This window comes from Leptopilina heterotoma, unplaced genomic scaffold, assembly GCF_015476425.1.
Source record: "Leptopilina heterotoma isolate Lh14 unplaced genomic scaffold, ASM1547642v1 Lhet_180, whole genome shotgun sequence".
Taxonomy (NCBI): domain Eukaryota; kingdom Metazoa; phylum Arthropoda; class Insecta; order Hymenoptera; family Figitidae; genus Leptopilina; species Leptopilina heterotoma.
Genome location: NW_025110897.1, coordinates 69,140 through 90,285, shown reverse-complemented (window position 1 = coordinate 90,285; position 21,146 = coordinate 69,140). Strand labels below are relative to the sequence as shown.

The following is a 21,146-nucleotide window of genomic DNA, read 5'->3' as shown; positions in this document are numbered from 1 at the left end:
ATTAAACTAATAACTTCCTTATTTTTCATTATAGGTAGTGTAAGCGATGTCTCGGCATTTCAACATACGGAATTTTATCGGCGATTAGAAAATAATATAGCCAATATACCAAATCCTGTGAACTTACCAAATTCAAATATTATGTCATCCTATTTCATAGTTGGAGATGGTATCTTCACATTAAGACCATATATGATGGTACCATATAAGAGGAATCGACCTCTTACGCCATTACAAAAATTATTCAATTATCGGTAATTTCTCCCTTAGACATGACATTTTGTATCTTTATAAAAAAATGATCTAATTTATAATATTGGGAAAAATTATTATTTAGAATCAGCACAGTGGTCTTATATTCATTCAAAATTTTTTATTGTAGCAACAAAATATGATTTTATTATAATATTTTACTTAAGGAAAGTGAAAAATGAGTTAAAATATGTGATAGCATATTGACATCCTTTCATTCTGCAAGGAATGGTTTTCAATTATTTATATTAAGTGAAATAAATAGAAATTTAACAAATGTTTCTCAGCTTAGAGTTTCTAAATTTTAGTGTTTTCATTATATTCAAATATAATTTTTGCTTTTTTGTAGGTATCCTAAAAAATGTTAAGGAATTTGAAAAAGAAATTATAACTTACAAATTTTTTCATTGTGATTAACGTTAATTTACTTATTTTAGATTGTCTAGAGCACGACAAACCATAGAATGTGCGTTTGGTATTCTGTCAGCACGATGGCAAATCTTACAAAAGAAAATGGCTTTCAAATTAAAAACATCGATTTCCATAGTACAGGCATTGGTATGCCTCCATAACTTTATTATAACTCGAGAATTGGCAGCTTATGAAGAGCAACAACAATATTTTCCTGAGAGGTTAATGGATCAGTTTATTCGTGCCAATAATGCAGCAGAAGAAGAAGAGAATAATTTGAATGACGAATTACCTTTAAATGACTACGAAAACAACAATGGTTATGATCAAGATATCATTGTGAATGCTGACATAAACGAAAATGAAGTACGAATCTCATTAGCTAATTATTTTGTGAATCATTAGTATTCAAGAGTTTTATGAAAGTTTTCGAATTTATAAGACATTTGAATAATTTGAAAGACTGACATCGCCTTCAGACTCCGAAATTATAATTAGTTGTTAATGAAATATTTTTATCTTTAAGAAATGAATAATAAATTCTGTTCAGTTGAGCACAATTGTTATGCAATTGAATCGTTATAAATTATTATTACTACAATGTTATCTAGCTCTTATTTCGTACAACGTAACGAATTCGATTTTTGTTTTCTTTCTACCTGATCGCTTTAATTTATTCATAAAATATATTTTATTATTTTCAATGACGGTTATATGAAAAATGAAATAGAAAATTTGTTTTAAGCTACTGTTGCTCGAAAACTTAAAATTTGAACTCAAACAATTTCTTATGTGAAATAAGTGGAAGAAAAGTTGTGTTTGATAATAATTTAATCTATTCAAATAATATGTATACACAATGTTTTAAAAACATAAATTTGAAGTTATGCACGTAGATATAACATCCACAAAATGTTGCTTCAGCTCACAAACTTGTCTACGTATAATATGTGCAACTTTATTACTGCTAAGATTTTTTCATCACGAATTTTTTATTGTCTTATTTTTCAGACAGATTAATAAATGAAAAAAGTCCTTTCGAATTTCGACTTATTAATTCTTCAAATTGAAGAATATGATTTTTATGAATGATATGTTAAGAAACACAAGTACATAGATATTGAACACATTACTGGAAAATATGTTACAATTTTTTACCATTTGTTACTCTGATATTTATCTAATAATTGAAATCTTTTTATCAATCTGTCGTAATTAAATACAATTATCACAGCATAGATTTCTATATCACGAATTCTGCCTTTTTTACATTTCCCACAAACTTATTAGGAAAATACTACTTTTTCAGTCTTCAATTTTAAATACTTGTCATTTAAAAGTTACTAGTTTTTTCAAAGACTATACAAAAATATTACTTGTTGAACACATTAAAACAATCTCTTTTAGTAATAATTAATAATAAATATTAAAAAATGTTAAAAACAAAATAAACGTTTAAAGGATGAACAATTAGAAATTGCGGTACTATTCCCGAATCAATTTTTCCATTTCGTCCAGCATTAAAGGAAATAATTCTCTTTGTTGATTATCCGAAAGAGAAATCCAATCTGCTTCCAAGAGCTGCAGAAAACCGTCTGTAGGCACTGTTGCTGGTTTATGCTGATGTGATTGTTTGGAATTTTCGTAAAATTTCTTTTTTGCAATTTCTTTTTTCAAATCAATTAAACCAGAACATTTGGAAGCCATTGTCTCAATTTTCTTAGAACAATTCATTATTGCGTCTTGGACCTTTTCATTTTTATTTTTATTTTTCAATTTCTTCACAGCAAATTTATCATACTTTGGTACAATTAATTTTTTCTTCTTTACAGTGATGTCAGCTTCATCTGATATCTGTATTCTTTTTTTTGAAGTACATCTCTCTTTCACAGTCACGGTTGGAAGATTGCGCTTGACTTTTCTGAAAATTGACATTGTTTCAGATGGTGTACTTGCTTTCTTAGGGTCTCCAATAACATTTTGAGAGAGTTTTGAACATTCGGCGACAGGCTTATCGATAAAAGACGCTTTTGGTAAAATGCACGAAGAACTTCTTTGATCTTTCATTAAAATATCATTGCTGCAGCTGTTTTGTGAAATATGTTGAGAAAACCTTTCCGTTAAATTATTTTCAAAAATTGTTTCATTTCTAACTTTGACTGTGGAAATTTTGTGAAGTGTCGAAAGAACTATCTGTAGAAGAAAATACAGGCTGCTTCAAAACCATTTGGGGAACAAGATCTTTTGAAACTGCAGTAGAAGAAGTTCCTTGTTCATTTGAAATGTCGTTCCTTGATGTGAATTCATTTTCGTTAAGAAATTGTTTCTCGGGTGAGAAATCTGTCTGGTTACAATTTTTGTTTTCAAAAGCATTCAAATCTTCATTAATTGGAATGTTCAACAGATTGCCATTATCACTATGAACGTCAGCATTAGTCTCCTCGGAAACACTTTCTTTATTTTGAAGAAACGGTATTTGCACCATTTGCAATTGCGAATAATTGTGTCCTAGAAAAGAAATCAATTAAAACTTCTTCTTCAAAGTTTGTATTATAATTTATTAATAATTGTGCAATATGGAATGGCGAATAATGTTTTAAATTATACTTCAACATAAGAAATTTTATAAAGACAAAGGAGTATATATTTTCACTAATCAAAATAATCACATGAAAATTTAGCGAATTATTTAATATTCAATAATTTATTTCTAAAAAAATATTAAACTCAATATAGAACAAAATATTCTATAATGTTTAGGAAACATTATCCTGGAATACACAGTCAATGTTGAAATGTTATTTTATAATTAAATTGGGATTGCAGTTAATCTTTTCTAAAACTGTGTTTTTAAGTCTGTAAAAAATCACTATTCAACATTTAAGAAATTAATTCATATACAATTTTGAAAGCATTATGGTGTAATTGATAAAACAATAATTATTAATAAATAAAAGAAATAAAAAACTAATGAGAATTGCCAACCTTCGTTAGAGACTTGTGTGAAAGTTGAAGCGGTCATATTTGGTGCTGCAGATAATGTAGAGGTAGAAGGAGCAGAAGTACACTTCAATTTGCTGTCACTTGAAAAAATTGAATAAGTTTTTTAAGGTTTTCTAAAAGTTATCATTCCTTTAACATAATATATATAAAATTTTATTTAAGTTTTTATTGCTCTTTTTGTATCAAGAAATATTGGGATCTTTATTTTAGAAAAACTATGTACAGTATGCAAATAAATACTACATATATTTCAAAAAAATTTTATTTATGGTAAAATATTTTTTAAGTGTTAACAGAACACGTTAATTTATTTTTTAATACCTTATCCTAGAAAATGTGTAGATTCTGTTAAAATTCACTGTACAAATGTTGTACAATTTTTTTTTCTAATCCCAAACAAGATAAAATTTAGTTAAGTAGGGAATCAATTTTGAATTTCAAAACTTTTCAGGTCTTTTCGACAAAAATAGTAAAATCAAGTATTTGTATCTTACCTCTTATGTGATATAAATGGTTTTAAAAAAAGCATGTTTCCGTAAAGATTCTATTTTGGATTTAATAGTTTATCATTCCGCACGAATGTATCCCTCAAACATTTCCAGCGAAGCTTGGATCCATCTGAAATATCTCATTTTTTGAACATTTTCTACTTACATTAACATGTTATTAATAATTATACAAGACATTGTAATAAAAAAAACAAGAGTTTCATTTTAATTTTTATGCAAATCTGATACCCGTACAAATAAATGCACAAACTGAATTATTTGCAATAAATAAATTCACTCACTTATTTGAACATTGATTCCTTGATTCCTTAACGTCTGATCTATTTCATTCCACATATTATCCTTGTCCTTGTCTGATACAAAACTTCCATAGCTTTTATTAAAAATCCATGGATTTAATTCGACTATCTCGATTAATTTTTTGTTAAACAGATCATTATTATCCTTTAAAGACATTGTTCAATGCATTTAAGTCACTAAGAAGAAAATAATCTATAGCACGATTGACACTACGATGCAAACGATCGAGTTCGATGCCGTCGATACGCAAGTACAGAGGCGTCTCGTAATTTTCTCAGGAGAAAAAATGTCTTCAAATTAAAAAACAAAAAAATTTTGTAAGCTGCCCAAAAGAAGAGGCGCTACAGTCGAGAGGTGTAAATTCTTTAGAAGATTTAAATGTTGTGCAACATCTAATGACTTAGTTTGTCACTAGCCAAGGAAAAATAATATTCTTCACTATTTTTTTGTGCAAAATTTTCTTATTGTGTGGTAGGTAAAAATAAAAATATTCATGTTTATTGAGTGTTGTAGGATATAAGAAATATTGTGGGATAAGTTGACTAATAATTGGAGCAGGAAATTGAAGTATCCAAAGATTTATGTTAATTAAGATTTCTTTAACGCAAATAAAATGAATTTAGAAGAACCATACCCTTGACATAACCTCAATATAAAAAATGAAACTAATTAACCTCAATTTAACTTTCCTTTAAATTAGTTTGACTGAAAAAGTGTGATCACTATCAATACTTTATTACAAAAAATTTTAATAACGTTGATCAAAATTTTTTTTATGAAATTTCAACTTTTGGCTACAAAAAAATTGTAAATTTTTAAAAATTTTTTTCAAAACATTTCGCTTATTGATGTTTGTAAATACTTAAGCATATAATATTAAGACGAAAATTAACCTCCATAAATTTTTTTTCGAAAATATGTTATTTTAAAAATAAATTCAAGATTTTTTACAGTTAGCAAAATTACAATTACATAAAGTGAATATTAAAATTTTTGACAATTGAAAAATATATCAATTTTTATTTCAGTCGTTACTTTGAATTTAAAAATTATGGATGACACGGATGAAACGAGTATATTAATAATATTGGTGTCAAAGCAACCAATATTATATGATAAGTCATTAAATGATTTTAAAGATATTTACAAAAAAAAGATGCTTGGAACAATATAGCATCAGAAATGTGTATTGAACTGGAAAAAGAAATTTCAGGTAACCATTTACGAAACACATGGCGTAAATAAATAGACTTTTGATATTACTATACATTTTAATATGTATATTTAAATAATCAAGCACAAAATAACAAGAAAAAGTTGAAAAATTCAATTTTTAACTAGTTAATTTTCAAGCATTTTTTATTTACTGTCTTTTGTCAAAAACCTCTTTTTAAAAGAAATATTTTTAACCCCTCTTTTCCAAAAAATAAATTCAATTTTTCAATTTTTGAAAAAAAGTTCATATTTTTTCAATTTTAAAAATTGCTTCAATAAAAAAGATGACATTTTTTCTCATAAAATGTGTAAGAATAAAAATGGGTTAAATTGCTCCACAAGGTATAAACTGGAATCTCTCTTTTCAAATTATCAACTTTTAAATAGGCAAAATGGTCAAAAATTATCAATAATTTGTTTTCTTGATATTTGTATGAATGAAGTATAGAATGTGCTGTTTTTAAAACTAAATTGACTTCCATAGTTTCATTTTTCTTATATTATTTTATTGTTGAGTAATGATTTTTAATTCAAGTTTTAAAAATAAATTTTATTTACATAAAATTAATATATTTGTTTTTTTTTAATTTAGTACAGAATCGAACATTAAAGGAGATAAAGAAAACGAAAAAAGCGGAAGTTCAGAAGAAGAAGATGGAAGTGATCTTGATGAAGGTGATTACAATTTTTTTCAAATGAAATTATCTTTATCAAGTGCATAATTCTATGATAGAAATTGTTCAACTTATTTATAAAATAATGATAAAATTTTTAGAAGAGATTATTAATTTTACAACACAGACTTATGAGTTTAAAAAAAAAGTTATTTCGAAAATTTAAATAATGAGGAAATGTTTTTGATTTATAAATAAAATTTTTTGTACATCTCTCATTGTTTTAAAATTTATTATTAAAATAAATAACTTTAATGAACTTTTAGACATCTACATAGATAGTGACGAAGAAGATTATCCAAATTCTGAAGTATCTGAAATACTTCGTCATAGTTCTTTAATAACGAACAATTACATGCTGGTTATTCGTGCTGAATGGCTGAAAATTCCGGAGAAGAAAAGGAAGGAAGCCTACTTCAGATTAAAAAAAATGATTGATGAAAAGAAAGAAGGTCGCTAAATATTGTATTCATACTTTTTGTTTAATTTGCATTCAATAAAAGAAAAAACTGCTGCCATATTGTAGCTTTTATTACGACTTATCATGTTATGAACCTGATTTCCTGCTGATACAGATAACAAAACATTGATAATTAGTTATAGGTTTCATGTACTCTTTGAAGTAAAAATTTTTTCAAAAAAATTTAGGATTCCATTCAGAATTTGTGGCAAGTTAAATTGACAGTTTTACATCCTTTGGAATTATTTCTGTGATTTGTAAAGTAATTCATTTGTAAAGTTTGTAAAGTTTTGTAAAGTAAATTTGTAAAGTGCATGTAAAGTAATTCATAACAATAATTTGTGATCATTTAAAGTAAATTATTTTTAGCTTTTTCATTTTCTTTCGATTTATAATAAATAGTGCAAAATGTAATTGACTTACATATTTGACGTATGTTGATCATATTTAAAACTTTAGATTGCAATTATATATATCGAATGCATTGTCATTCGAAAAAGAAATGACATGAACATGAGAAGACGATTTGCCCTTATAAGATTTTAAATAAAAATATACTCTTAATAATGTCATACAATATTTTCTAACTTATTCTGACAACGTTATCTAAAAAAATGAAGTTTCTCGAAAACTGGTATTAACTGCTTTAAATTATTCAAAACAAACTACTTTTTTTAGTTATTTTTTTAAATAATTATTACATATTTCTCCTCAATTTTTAAATCAAAAAATTTTTGAGCAGTTATTTTAATAAAAATTTTTTTCAATTAATTCAAATTTTTAAGTAAAATCAAAGCACATTTTAATTGAAAACAAATTATACTTTTATAATAATTGTAATTATCATCTTAAAAAAGGTCTTAATTCAACAACGATATTGATACAAAAAATGTGTTGAAACTCATTTTTTTCTAATTTCCGCAGACACGAAAAAGAGATCACGAAATAGGTTAGGATTATTCAACAGTTGGCAACACCACTTCATGACGTCATACCAAGCGCGCTGCGTCTGCGTTGCGTCTGCGTTCACTTTGCGTTTCACCCATTGTGGAATGGACCTTACCGGCCTCAAGCAGAGCATCAGCGTCTGCTTCTGGCAGTTGGACTACTGCCATCTTCACCGCTCCACGCAGGGTGATGAGTCTGCAGGAGATCTCCAGGTCGGTCCTGCCCAAAGCCTTTTTTAAGGCGTTGGTGACATCCTGGATCTCTGTTGTCTCGTCCAAGTCTCTAATCTCTAGTGATCTCTTTGTCACCAGAGGAGAAACCCTCGCCTTTCCTTTGAGAGCCTCGGTCACCTTCCCGCTGAAGGTCGAGAAATCCTGTCCCCTTTTAAGAACGAATAGTAAATCCTGCTTCTCGGTTCTTCGAATGGACAGAACCTCAGTTTTCGTTTCAGCGGGGTTGACCGTGGCGAAAAGCTCTGCTATAAGTTCCTTTGGAGGAGCCTTACCGTTTTCCATCGACACCCTAATGGCGTCGGTCTTTCTTCTCTTTTTTTTCCCCTGACCACTCGAGAATTCCTTTGCTTCGTCCTTCGCGAATTTATTTTTCCGCCTCTCCTTCCTAGAGACTACAGCACTCCAGTGGTCAGGAGTGTCTTCCTTTGACGGCGTGACAGAATTTACCTTTTCCTCGTTCTGCATTAGCGTAGAGGCCGGTTTTTTACTCTGTCGATTATTATTATTATTATTATTATTTTTTTTTTTTTGCTTAGGGACTTTTGGGAAATCTGCCTACAGATACCTTGGATTTCGCACTCCAAGGTTATGTGGGGTTGGTATGATAAAAAAAACAAAAAGAAATATTAGAAAAGAAAAATAAATAAATGTTATAATAAATTTAACAAACTGGCGACCTACTACCAGCCCGACCCACTAAAACCCGTAACCCTTCTTTTGGAGCCCTTTACCCTCCCTCGGAACTGTCGTAAGACTGTAGCCTTCGAGGGTGGCGCTCCAACTCTGTCGCTAATGCGACTTTCTGCTTGTCTCTGCGGTTATCCTGCGTTAATAGTTAAAAATTTTAAACTATTTCAATATAAAAGCGGAATTAACAGCACAACAATAATAAAAAAAATGTTTAATCAAGTGTAAACAGTCAAAAGATAAAATTGCGAACGGATATATAAAAAAAAATTATTATTATTATTATTATTATTATTTTTTACGAGGGAAGTTGGAAATCTGTTCATTATCAGATACCTCATGGCCCGTACCATAAGGTTATGTGGGGATGAACTCCGAGCCACTACAAAGTGTAGCTTCAGCTAAAACAAGTTAGCCTAAGGCTCTGTCGACCCACTAAAACCAACTCCCCTTTACCAGGACTCTATTTCCACTTGCGGGACTACCTAATGGCTTTACTTCGCAAGTGGAAGTCCTCTCTCTTACTCCTCTCTGTCCATTGTTAAAAAAAACAATCTTTTCATTAACAACCGGGGGGGAGTCGCGGGAGTGGGAGGAGGAACGAGAATTAGTTCCTCCTCCCCCTCCCGCGAATCGACCCCAGTGATTACTCCAGGTCAACTTCTTCTTCCGTCCACATCTTTTGTCTTCATTACCGATGTAATGAAGAACTCGATGTGACGCCAAGAGTCCGCGCTTTGGAGCATAGTTGAGACCATGTCATCAGCGGTGAATTGAGTTTTCACCGCGTCAAACATGGCAGGATAAGAGAGTGTGTTCCGCGTCGTCTATTTCAGCGCCGCAATACACACATTTCGCCTCTTCTCTGATCTTAAATCTATGAAGGTACTGACCGAAGCAGCCGTGACCAGTCATCGCTTGCGTAAGGTAATAGCCAACCTCGCCGTGCTTTCTTTCTAACCAGGTGGCGAGGTGGAGAATCAGGCGGTATGTCCACCTTCCTTTGGATTCCCCATCCCATCTTGCCTGCCAACTATCGACTAGTCTGATTCTTGCCGATTTGCGGATAGCCATCTTTAGGCTACCGCCGCTCTGTTGTTCCTGCGAGACAACTCGTTCTTTATTGAGCTGAAAGACTTCCTGTCTTTCTTTTGCCAACAAATCTGTTGGCGGTGTACTCTCAAGAACTAGAGCAGCGCAATCAGACACCGTCCTGTAGGCTGAGATTACTCTTCGTGTGCTCCCTGTCTGCACAGAGAGCAATCTGTCCAAGATGGCGTGGGTCTTAAGGGCATCAGCCCATACAGGGGCAGCATAAAGCTGCTTTTCTAGACCCACGGTCGCCACCAAGCGCCGCTTCTTTTCCCTGGGACCACCAATGTTGGGCATTAACCTAGATAGTTTACCCATACATTCGGCGGCCTTGAGTGCTGTGATGTTCACGTGAGGACCGAAGCTTAACCTTTGGTCCAACGTCACTCCCAGGTACTTAAGTTGATTTCCCCATGAGACTTCAGTTCCACCTTTTTTTACCTTTGGGGCTTCAAAAACTCGCCGGACTGTAACAAGCAGAGCCTCGGTCTTCTCTAAGGCCATTTGCAGGCCATGACGAGACAACCAACGCTCTACTCGTCGCAGTCCTTTATCGAGTTTTATCTCGAGGAATTTGGTTTCCTGCGCTGTACACACCAGAAGTACGTCATCCGCAAAGGCTTTCAGGATCGTGTCTTCGGGCAGCTCCATTCTCAGAAGATCGTCGTACATGACGTTCCATATGAATGGACCCACCTTAGACCCCTGTGGTGCCCCGCAGGTCATCTCTTCCTTGAGATGGAACACATTGCCTTCGTACACGACCCATCTGTCACTAAGATAGTTGTCTATCATTCGCAACAGATAAGTCGGCACTCCTTTGCGTCTCATTGACTCAATGCAGATGTCCCATCTCGCGGAATTAAACGCATTCCGGATGTCGATGGAAACAAGAGCACAGAAACCTTTCCTCTTCCCCTGATTGACTTCCTTTGCCAGTTTCACAACAGAAAGTATTGCATCAACTGTTGACCGGCCTTTCCGGAAGCCAAACTGGTTCTTTGATAGGCTACTTTCGCCTACCAGGATTCCCTGAAGTCTTTCTAAAACCATCCCCTCTAGAAGTTTGCCCATCGTGTCCAATAAACAAATTAGTCTGAACGATGAGACTTTATCCAGGGGTTTATCGCCTTTCCTAAAGAGAACCAACTTTTGCACTTTCCAGTCACTGAGGAACTCTCCGGCTTTTAAACACGCATTAAAGACGTTGAGAAGCAACTCTGGGTATACCGCGACGACCTCTTTTAGGATCTCGCTTGGTATTCCATCCCTGCCTGGCGCCTTGCCATTTTTCAACGCCCTTGCCGCCTTTTTTAGTTCTTCAAGCGTGAAGAGCTCCTCCATCTGTACTACGCAAGTATAGTCCTCCCTGGGGCTCGGTTCCACATGGGGAAACAGCGCTCTTATGATGTTTTGGACCCAAATCGGATTCCCTAGACCCAGGGTTTTTTGTTTTGAAACTAATTTCTTAGTAACAATTTTAAACGCCAAACCCCATGGTTCATTCTCGGTCTTCCCGATTAGGTCCTTCCAGCACTTTCGTTGGCTACTCCTTATAGCCCGCTTGAAGATTCGCCTGGCTTTATGCCAATCTTCTTGCAGCGTGAAGTCTCCCTTCGAGTGGGTATATTTCCTTCTCGCTGCATTGAAAACTTTCCTTAAAAGCGGGCTAATTCATCGCTCCACCAGTACAGAGCACCCTTCCTAGCTTTTGTTTGGTGCCGGCGAGGCATAGAGTGGTTGCAAGCATCCACTATTATTTGCCTCGCCTCTCGCACTATGCCCTTTACAGAAGTTGGCTGCCTATGCCAGTTGAGTCTCCTAATAAGGCGAGCCTCAACTAAGGACTTTGCCAACTTCTTCCTATCGAGTCTCCTAAGGTTCCAGGAGGGTTTCTTTTTGTTCATTTGTGGGCAATTGTTCCCTCCCATATTCTCCTCGGAGACTGAAAACTCAATGTACTGGTGGTCGCTCATGGTCACCTGATCCAATACCTTCCAATTTCTGATTCTACGGGCCAGGTGGCGAGTTGCAAATGTCAGGTCAAGATTTGACCCTGACGCTCCCCGCCTAAAAGTGAGCTCTTTTCCCCGGTTCATCACCACCAGGTTATTCGCAGAGACCATATCAGTGACCAAGATTCCTGACGGGTCTCTCCCCACTCGGGGGACTTACTATTGAAATCCCCCGCAATAAGGACATCCCCGTCGAAAGCTCTTATGCTTTCTTCAAGAGAGCGAATCTCGGCTAATGCGACCTTCTCCCTTTTTCTGCGGTCCTCCTGCGTCCATAGTTAAAAAAATAATTTTTTGTAACTATTACAAAATCCAAGCGGAATTCACAGCACAACAATAATAAAAAACAAATTTTTAAAGAAGTGTAAAAAGTCAAAGATAAAATTGTAAACGGATATAAAAAAGAAAAGAAAAAAAAGTAAACACGTATATAATGTTGAAAAGATAAAACTGTATAAAGACGAATAAAAAACACAAAACAAATTAAAAAATGTATAAGAACAAATAAATCACAAAATAAATTAATAAAAAACAAACTTACCAAAAGCTGCTTAAATCACGCCTGTTGGCTGCCGTCGAGATTCTTCCTCGACATAACCGAGGTTACGAAGTTCTCGACTTGCTCCTTTTAATACTTTTTATTTGCTTCTAGTTCTTGCGAGAGTCTTCTTCGCCTCCTCAAGGGCCGTCCTGAAGACTCCGCATCCTCCGCTGCCTGCAATATGGGTAGTTGACACCTTATTGCCAAACTTTTCTTTGCATAAAAAGCAACTTGGGCTCTTCTTACAGTTGGAGAATCTGTGACCGGCTTCACCGCACTTAAAGCACGCAGCCGATCTGTCCACCTTCTGGCATTTCGCTCCAATATGACCGAATCCCAAGCATCGATGACACCGGACGACCATTACTCTTTTTTTAATTGGGCAACACATAAAACCAATTATTACGTGTCCCAATTTCTCCAACCTGTTCGCCTCTTCCGGGTTGGTGACTACAACCGCGAGCTTCATCCCTCGGCGGTTGGGTCCTGAGACTGTCACTCTCCTGTTTACTGGCTTACCCATTGCTTCAAACAACACTTGTTGCACCTCATCTTCTTGGGTAAGGCAATCCAAATCACGGATCTCGAGTGTAACTCTTCGATCTAATGACTGCACCTTACCCATGCTTCCAACCGCCTTGGTGACCTCAGCGGTGAAAGCGTCCTTATCGGAGTCTCCTCTGAACTTAATCAGAAGGTCCCCCTTGTTTGTAGCTTTTGCTGCTACTATTCTCGTATGGCTGTCCTCTGGGTTGACCTCTTTGCGAAGCTTACCCAGAACGTCAGCATACGTCAATCCTTCACCGACTCGGATTAGAACTGTGGATCTTTTTGACCCAATTCTTTCCAATTGAGGAATCTTTGGATCTGGTACTTCCGTTTCCATTGGAGGAGCTTTCTCCTTCTTCCTCTTATCGGTTTTGGTTCGAGTCTCTTCTGGACTGTCACCCTCTCTCTTCCGTTTCTGAGCATCTCTTAAGACGCTTTTGAGATTACGCCTATAGAAACGCTCTCTCTCTTTCTTACGGTCCTTGCGGTTGTATTCCGCACCGCTCAGAACGCATGCCAAATCGACGTCCGACTCATCGGCCGCGGCATGCTTTGCCCTTGCCTCCTTTAGCAGGACGTCGATGACCTTGAGTCCATCCTTTACCGTCCTATTGACGGTCTTCTGAATGTCGCAAGATTTTATCATCTTTGCGACCTCCAACTCCATTTTTTCGAGACAAGTCGCCTCCTCCTTTCTGAGCCGAAAGCATATCTCGCGAGTCTCTTCTATCGCCTCGTCGTCTACTTCTGAGTGGATAGCGCTATGAACGGTTTTTCCGCTACTGCAGCTTGACACACTCAGAAGGCTCGACGTGCTTCCTTTCCTCGTTTTTTTATTTTCCACGATGTTCTGTGGATCTACCCTTTCCACGATCACTCGTGGCACTGCAAGAAATTGTGCGCCCCCACAATCCGCGCGCACTTGAGCATCGGTTCTGGGACCGATGGTGAGATTTCCCGTTTCCGGCCTGCTCACATGGGGTACCTTCTCAGAATTTTTTGAATTCATTTTTTCTTGCTGTTTGGTTGTCCTTTAGTTGAAAGCCCCGCCACCACGACAAGGTCTACCGAACATATCCATGATGTCAATCATGTCTGGCAGTAGATATGCATCCACTTCTCCCAGCACATCGAAGACATCGATGATGTTCGGCAGTGGACAACCAGCGGCGGAGATTATTATTATTATTATTATTTTTTTTGTAGTCGGAAGTGGAAAATCTGCGAATTCAGATACCTGAGTAATGAATTCCAGGTTATGTGGGGATGACCGCTCTTCTTCTGGTCGACCCACTAAAAACCACTCCCGTCTTATTTGGGACTCTTAATCCACCTGCGGAACTATGCCATTAACCCACTCAAGCCATGTGGGAGCGTGGGTGGGAGGAAAACTAAATGACTTCCTCCCCCCACGCTCACACACAGCTGAGCACTGGATTCCTCCGGTCAACCTCGTCTTCCGTCTCTATCTTTTTCCTTCATTACTTTAATAATGAAGGATTCAATATGCCTCCACGAGTCCACGTTCTGAACCATGGTAGACACCATGCTGTCGACGTTGATTTCAAAGCCAACTGCCGTAAACATGGCCATTCTATCACGGCTCCAGTGCCCGCAATAAAAGAGAGTATGCTCCGCGTCATCTACTGCAGCGTCACAGTAGACGCACTTTGCTACTCTCTTAATCTTAAACCTATGAAGGTACTGTCGGAAACATCCATGACCTTACAACACTTGTGTCAGGTAGTAGCCAACTTCACCGTGCTTTCTTCCTAGCCAAGTGGCGAGGTTGGGGATCAGGCGATATGTCTACCTTCTTTTAAGATCCCCATCCCATCTCTCTTGCCATTGTTCAAGGAGTCTACATCTCGCCTCTTTGCGGATAGCCGCTTTGGCGAGATTTCTACTCTGCTCTTGCGAGGTAACTAGATCTTTGTTACGCTGAAAGACTTCCTGTCTTTCCCTCGCCAGTAAGTCCACTGGCGGGAGACTCGCAAGAACTAGAGCAGCGCTCGTTGAAACCGTTCTGTAGGCTGAAACCACTCTCCGCGCACAACCACCCTGTGCGGAGAGTAGCTCGTCAGAGATGCCGCGGTTCTTCAAGGACTCAGCCCATTAAAAGGGCAGCATAGAGCTGCTTTACTTGAACCACGGTCGCCACTAATCGGCGCTTCTTTTCCCTGAGGCCACCGACATTGGGCATCATTCTCGATAGATTCCCCATACAGTCGGCGGCATTCAGTGACGTGATCTTAGAATGTTGGTCGAACTTTAATTTTCGATCCAACGTCACTCCCAGGTACTTTAAACTATTTCCCCAGGAGACTTCAGTCTGTCCTATCCGAATCTTCGGGACCTCAAAGGATCTTTTACCTGTGACAAGCAAAGCTTCTGTCTTCTCTGTAGCCATTTGTAGGCCGTTGAGATCTAACCAGAGCTTTGCTCGTCTCAAGCTTTCGTTGACCCTTATTTCTAGAATCCGAGAAGTCCGCGCGCCACACACTATAATGACATCATCCGCAAAGCCAACCATTATCGTATCTTCAGGTAACTCAATTCTAAGGAAATCATCGTACATGACGTTCCATATGAATGGACCTACCTTTGATCCTTGGGGAGCTCCGCATGTCATTTCATATTTGAGATGACATGCATCGCTCTTGTATTCAACCCATCTGTCGCTGAGACAGTTATCTATCATTCGTAACAGATAGGTTGGTACCCCTTTACGACGCATCGCCTTGATGCAATTGTCCCACTTTGCGGAATTAAATGCATTACGTATTTCGATGGAAATAAGCGCGCAGAATCCCTTCTTCTTGTCCTCTTTGACTTTCTTTGCATGGTTTACAACAGTGAGTATTGCGTCAACTGTTGAACTGCCTTTACGAAAGCCAAATTGATTCTCCGATAGGCTATTTTCGCCTATCAGGATTTCCTGAAGTCTCTGCAGAACCATTCCCTCTAGAAATTTGCCCATCGTATCCAATAAACAAATTGGTCTGAACGATGTTACCTTATCCAGAGGTTTATCGCCTTTCCTGAGAAGGATTAACTTCTGCGTTTTCCATTCACCGAAGAACTCTCCGGTTGTCAAGCACGTATTAAAGACGTCAAGAAGCAACTCAGGATCCACTGCGACAATCTCTTTTAAGATTTCCCTTGGTATCCAATCATTGCCCGGCGCTTTGCCGTTTCTTAACGTCCTTGCTACCTTTTTTAATTCCTTAATCGTGAAGAGCTCCTCGTCTCGTACTACGCAGTGAGTGTAGTCCTCTCTGGGGCTAGGTTCCACATAGGGAAATAGTGCCTTTATGATTTACAGAACCCAAATCGGATCATCTAAACCAGGGGTTTTATGCCTTGTCACTAATTTTTTATTATTATTATTATTATTATTATTATTATGATTTATTTATTTTTTTTTTGCTTAGGGACTTTTGGGAAATCTGCCTACAGATACCTTGGATTCCGCACTCCCAGGTTATGTGGGGTTGGTATGATAAAAAAAACAAAAGGAAATATAAAAAAAAGAAAAATAAATAAATGTTATAATAAATTTAACAAACTGGCGACCTACTACCAGCCCGACCCACTAAAACCCGTAACCCTTCCTTTGGAGCCCTTTACCCTCCCTCGGAACTGTCGTAAGACTTTAGCCTTCGAGGGTGGCGCTCCAACTCTGTCGCCAATGCGACCTTCTGCTTTTCTCTGCGGTCATCCTGCGTTAATAGTTAAAAATTCAAAACTATTTCAATATAAAAGCGGAATTAACAGCACAACAATAAAAAAGCAAATTCTAAAAAGTGTAAAAAGTCAAAAGATAAAATTGCAAACGGATATATAAAAAAAAGAAAAAATAAACGCGTATAAAATATTGAAAACCTAAAACTGTACAAAGATGAATAAAAAACACAAAGAATTAATAAATGTATAAGGACAAATAAATCACAAAATAAATTAATAAAAAACAAACGTACAAAATTAAAAGCTGTTTAAATTACGCTTTTTGGCGGCCGTCGAGATCCTTCCTCGACATAACCGAGATTATGAAGTTCTCGACTTGCCGCCAATTCTCTTCTGACTGGGTCATCAGCGATACCATGTTCTCCGGTGTAACTTGACTGTTTACACCTTCGAACATGGCTCGCCTCTCCAAGTCCCATTTCTTGCATGAGAAGAGGGTGTGCTCCGCGTTGTCCTCAGGGAACTGGCAATATGCACATACCCTGTTCTCGCGTAATTTAAAGCAACACAGGTACGAGTTAAAACACCCGTGACCTGTGAACGCCTGAGTCAAGTAATAGGAAACCTGACTGTGTATCCTATTTATCCAGGTGGCGAGTGCCAGGATAAGGCGATAAGTCCATCGACCTTTTTCCTCACCATCCCATCTTTCCTGCCATCTTTCTATGAGTCTGTGCCTCGCTTCTTTGCGGATCAGGCCCTTGCTTGGTCTTATTTCCTTATCTAAGGAACTGCTTTCTTTAGAAAAGAGAAACATTTCTTCCCTTTCCCTCGCCAAAAGATCTGCTGGCGGGACACTTGCAAGGACCTGCACAGCACTCGTAGATACCGTCTTATATGCAGAGATGATACGCGTTGTTATCGATCTCTGCGCCGACAGTATCTTTTCACAGATGGTAACACATCTTTTGCTCCTTAGGGATGGGGCCCATGCTGGTGCTGCGTAGAGCATTTTAGCATGGGCGACACTCGCCACCAGTCTTCTTTTTTGTTAACGGGGTCCGCCAACATTTGGCATTAACCGTGAAAGATTAGCCGCACACTCGATCGCCTTATTTGACGCCGTAGCCATGTGGTGGTGGAAGTTTAACCTTCCATCCAACTCCACACCAAGGTATTTAATTTGTTTACTCCACTTGACCTCGAATCCGTCTATCACGATTCGTGGGAGCTCATAAATACGTCTGTCTGTGACCAGCAATGTCTCGGTCTTTTCCAGGGCCATTTCAAGACCTCTGGTATTCAGCCAGCTTTTTGCTAGTCGCAGACATTCGTTCACCAATGTCCCAAGAGCCTCCTCACTCTCGGAAGTGCACACGAACAACGCGTCGTCCGCAAAGCCGATGATCATCGCACCTTCGGGCAGATCCATTCGCAGAAAATCATCGTAAGATACATTCCATACAAATGGACCCACCCTCGAGCCTTGAGGAGCCCCACGCTGCATCTCTTCTCTGAGAGTGCAGGTGTCTCCCTCATATATATCCCACCTGTCGCTAAGATAATTATCTATTATCCGCAACAAGTAGGGCGGCATATTTTTCTTTTTCATCGACTCGATGAGATCTTTCCATCTTGCGGAATTAAACGCGTTGCGTGTGTCAATTGCTACCAACGCGCAGAAGCTCTTCTTTTTCCTAGGTCCCAATTTGTTTTTTCCTGCTTTGGCTATGTCCACAACTGCCTGGATGGCATCAACTGTGGACTTGCCTTTACGGAAACCGAATTGGTGATCTGATAGACTATTCTCTCCGGTCAAGTGGCTTTGCATTCTCTGCAGAACCATATCCTTTAGAAGTTTACCCATCGTATCCAACAGGCATATAGGCCTGTACGATGAAACCTTATCTAGAGGTTTTTCACCTTTTCTTAGGAGGACTAACCTCTGTCGCTTCCAGTCGCGGAAGAACTCTCCTCTCTCAAGGCAAAGATTGAAGCATCGAAGCAGAATCTGGGGTGAAGTGTCGATTACCAACTTTAGGATCTCGTTACTTATCCCATCGATTCCAGGCGCCTTGCCTGTTTTTAATCTTTTTCCTGCTTTTTGCAGTTCACTAAGTGTGAAGAGTTCTTCCTCTTCGACTTTGCAAGAACTCCAGTCCCTTCTAAGGTATGGTTCTGCAGGAGGAAACAAAGAACTTATTATCTTTCTGACCCAATCGGGATTGTCCAGGCCGGGGATCTTTTGCCTCGTCACTAATTTCTTAGACACGATTTTAAAAGCCAGACCCCATGGGTCCTTATCGACTTCCTCGATTAGGTCCTTCCAGCTACGGCGTCGCGACTTACGGATCTCTTTCTTGAGGTCCTTTTTCGCCTCCTTGAAAGCCTCTTTCAGCAAGGGATCTCCCTTAGATCGGGTATATGTCCTTCTTGCTTTGAGGCATTCCTTTCTCAAGGAGGCTAGCTCCTCTGACCACCAGTGCAAGGATTTTCTTACGGGAGTGGCGCCTTTGCGTGGCATTGACGCATTGCAAGCGGTGACTATCATGTTCCTCACCGCTCGCACCTCCCCATCCAGACTGCTCGGCCTCTTCACCCAGCCCAAGTCCTCAATTAAAAGGGCTTCTCTTTGGGACCGGCCGAACTTTTCCTTGTCGAGTCTCTTCATATTCCACGAGGAGGTTTTGCGACTAGGAGCATCCTGTCTTTTTCCTTCTCGTGTGTCTCCCATCGAGACTGAGAACTCAATGTACTGTTGGTCACTTGCGGTATATTCCTCAGAGACCCGCCAGTCGGTTATGCGGCTAAATAGTTTAGACGATGCGATTGTTAGATCTATAATTGATCCGATCGCACCTCGTCTAAAAGTCCATGTATTACCTCGGTTTACTGCCAATAAGTCGTTTCTGGAGATCATTTCTCCAATACGAATTCCTCTCTTGTCGAGTCTCGTCTCACCCCACTCTGGCGACTTTGCGTTAAAATCACCAGTGATGATGACATCCAGCCTGGATTCTGTGAGGCTCGCTTCTAGGTCTTCGATATTGACTTCGAAGTTTGTCAGTGGGTCGTTGGGTGAGAAGTAGCAGCTATACATACGTATATTAGCCACCTCTATCCACACGAACCCACTGCTCGTCTCCAGAAACTTGTCAACCCACAATTTCGAGTTGCACAGCTCTATGGCGTCTCTCTTCGCCTTATCCTGATACCAAGGGGCGAGGTCACTTCCTTGATACTGCTCACTGCAGAACAGGATATCGACCTCATTTTCCCTTGCTGTTTGTATTAGGAGCAGCTGTGCATCCTTACTTGTATGCAGGTTGACCTGCAAAAATTTTAAGGATTTGCCCTTTTAATCTTTTGCAGTTCTTCCCTGTAAACCGGGCAGGCTCTCTTTTCGGACTCATGATCCGTTTCCGGCTTCCCTAGGTCCAAGCAAGTAAGGCACTTCGGCTTGACGTTACAGCTCTTCGCGAGGTGGCCCTCTCCGCCGCATCTCCGACAGTTTTTACTTCTGTCGGGGCCTTTGCAGGATAGGGTTCTGTGTCCGTAACATAGGCACTTTTGGCACCTTGCTACTTCAACATGCTCGCGAATTGGAGCATTTATCCAGCCGATTTTGATTCGGCCAAGTTTAAGCAGAATGTCACTTTCTGTTTCTGCTAAGCGGATTAGAGCAACCTTAGTTCCTCTGTAGCGCGGCAATAATTTGCACTTCATAATCAGGTCGGATTTTCCCAGCTTTTCCTTCAATGCTGAAGTCACCTCACTCTCTGTAGTGGCTTCATCCAGGTCTTTGATTTCTAGAGACCTCTTATTTACTAGAGGTATGACCTCAGCCACGCCATGCAGGGCCGAGGACAGACTGTCCGCAAATTTTAAGGTCTCTCCACCCTTTTTCACTATCAGGAGAACCTCCTGTTTAAAAGTTCTCCTGATTTTTTGGATCACGGTACCTGTATCTTCAGGTTTAACCTTTGATTTTATCAGCGGCAAGATACCCTCATAAGATTTTGGGTCTCTTGCCGTGATTTTTACCGCTTCCGTGGTTCTAAGCTTCAAAGAGTGTTTTAAGAGCTCTTTTTTCTCGCCTAATGGCGTTTTTCTTGGAGCCCGTTCTCTTCTCTTTCCAACAACCTTAAAGCCGTCCTCATTGTCCGCTCCGTCTTTCCAGACGGTCTTGGCATACGTCTTACTAGGACTACTTGAGGGTGACTCTTTTGCTTTAACTAGCGACTCAGGATTAAGCTGTGGAGCATCCTTTCGCTTAATCCTCTTTTCACGTTGAGTCGCTTGATGTGGACTCACATCCGGGCTTACTCTTTCCCTAGGGCGCTTACTAACCTTTTTCGTCTTATTTGTGTCTGCAGCCGCGCTATCCCGGGTTGCAATAACACTCTTCGTCCGCTGTGGAGTTTCCACATTTGGATGTTGCGGCTCTTGGTCTTTGAAAGGCATTATTATTATTATTATTATTATTATTCTTCTTATTATTATTATTATTCATATTTCTTATCATTGTTTCAGAAAAACTAGGAGAATTCCAACAGGGATTATTGTTAGA

The 21,146-nt window shown here is 38.4% G+C and overlaps 4 protein-coding genes across 4 annotated transcripts in view; 2 read left to right on the top strand and 2 right to left on the bottom strand.

Annotated features, from left to right (window-relative positions):
- LOC122500021 (protein ALP1-like) overlaps positions 1–1,645 on the top strand; it is a 34,104-nt gene extending 32,459 nt beyond the window's left edge. The window contains exons 4-5 of the mRNA XM_043608698.1: positions 35–254; positions 690–1,645. Of these exons, the coding sequence (XP_043464633.1) occupies positions 35–254; positions 690–1,068 (599 nt within the window). The 3' untranslated portion in view covers positions 1,069–1,645. The remainder of the gene's footprint in view (positions 1–34; positions 255–689) is intronic.
- The window catches only part of LOC122500020, a 37,478-nt gene extending 23,530 nt beyond the window's left edge, over positions 1–13,948 (bottom strand). Inside the window, exon 1 of the mRNA XM_043608697.1 lies at positions 12,341–13,948. Coding sequence (XP_043464632.1) covers positions 12,438–13,898 — 1,461 coding nt within the window. The 5' untranslated portion in view covers positions 13,899–13,948 and the 3' untranslated portion in view covers positions 12,341–12,437. The remainder of the gene's footprint in view (positions 1–12,340) is intronic.
- Positions 5,995–6,824, top strand: LOC122499981. The gene is made up of 3 exons (XM_043608605.1): positions 5,995–6,032; positions 6,283–6,365; positions 6,631–6,824. Exons 1-3 carry the CDS (start codon positions 5,995–5,997, stop codon positions 6,822–6,824), a joined length of 315 nt encoding a protein of 104 aa, XP_043464540.1.
- LOC122499980 lies at positions 11,443–11,760 on the bottom strand. The gene has a single exon (XM_043608604.1). It carries the CDS (start codon positions 11,758–11,760, stop codon positions 11,443–11,445), a length of 318 nt encoding a protein of 105 aa, XP_043464539.1.
- Positions 13,949–21,146: the final 7,198 nt, after the last annotated feature.

Bases quoted from the DNA above. Each gene is read 5' to 3' on its own strand.
- LOC122499981 (XM_043608605.1), top strand. From the start codon at position 5,995: ATGTGTAAGAATAAAAATGGGTTAAATTGCTCCACAAG. The intron at 6,033-6,282 runs GTATAAACTGGA...TTTTTAATTTAG, and splicing joins GGGTTAAATTGCTCCACAAG to TACAGAATCGAACATTAAAG. The intron at 6,366-6,630 runs GTGATTACAATT...ATGAACTTTTAG, and splicing joins TGGAAGTGATCTTGATGAAG to ACATCTACATAGATAGTGAC.
- LOC122499980 (XM_043608604.1), bottom strand. From the start codon at position 11,760: ATGAGCGACCACCAGTACATTGAGTTTTCAGTCTCCGAGGAGAATATG.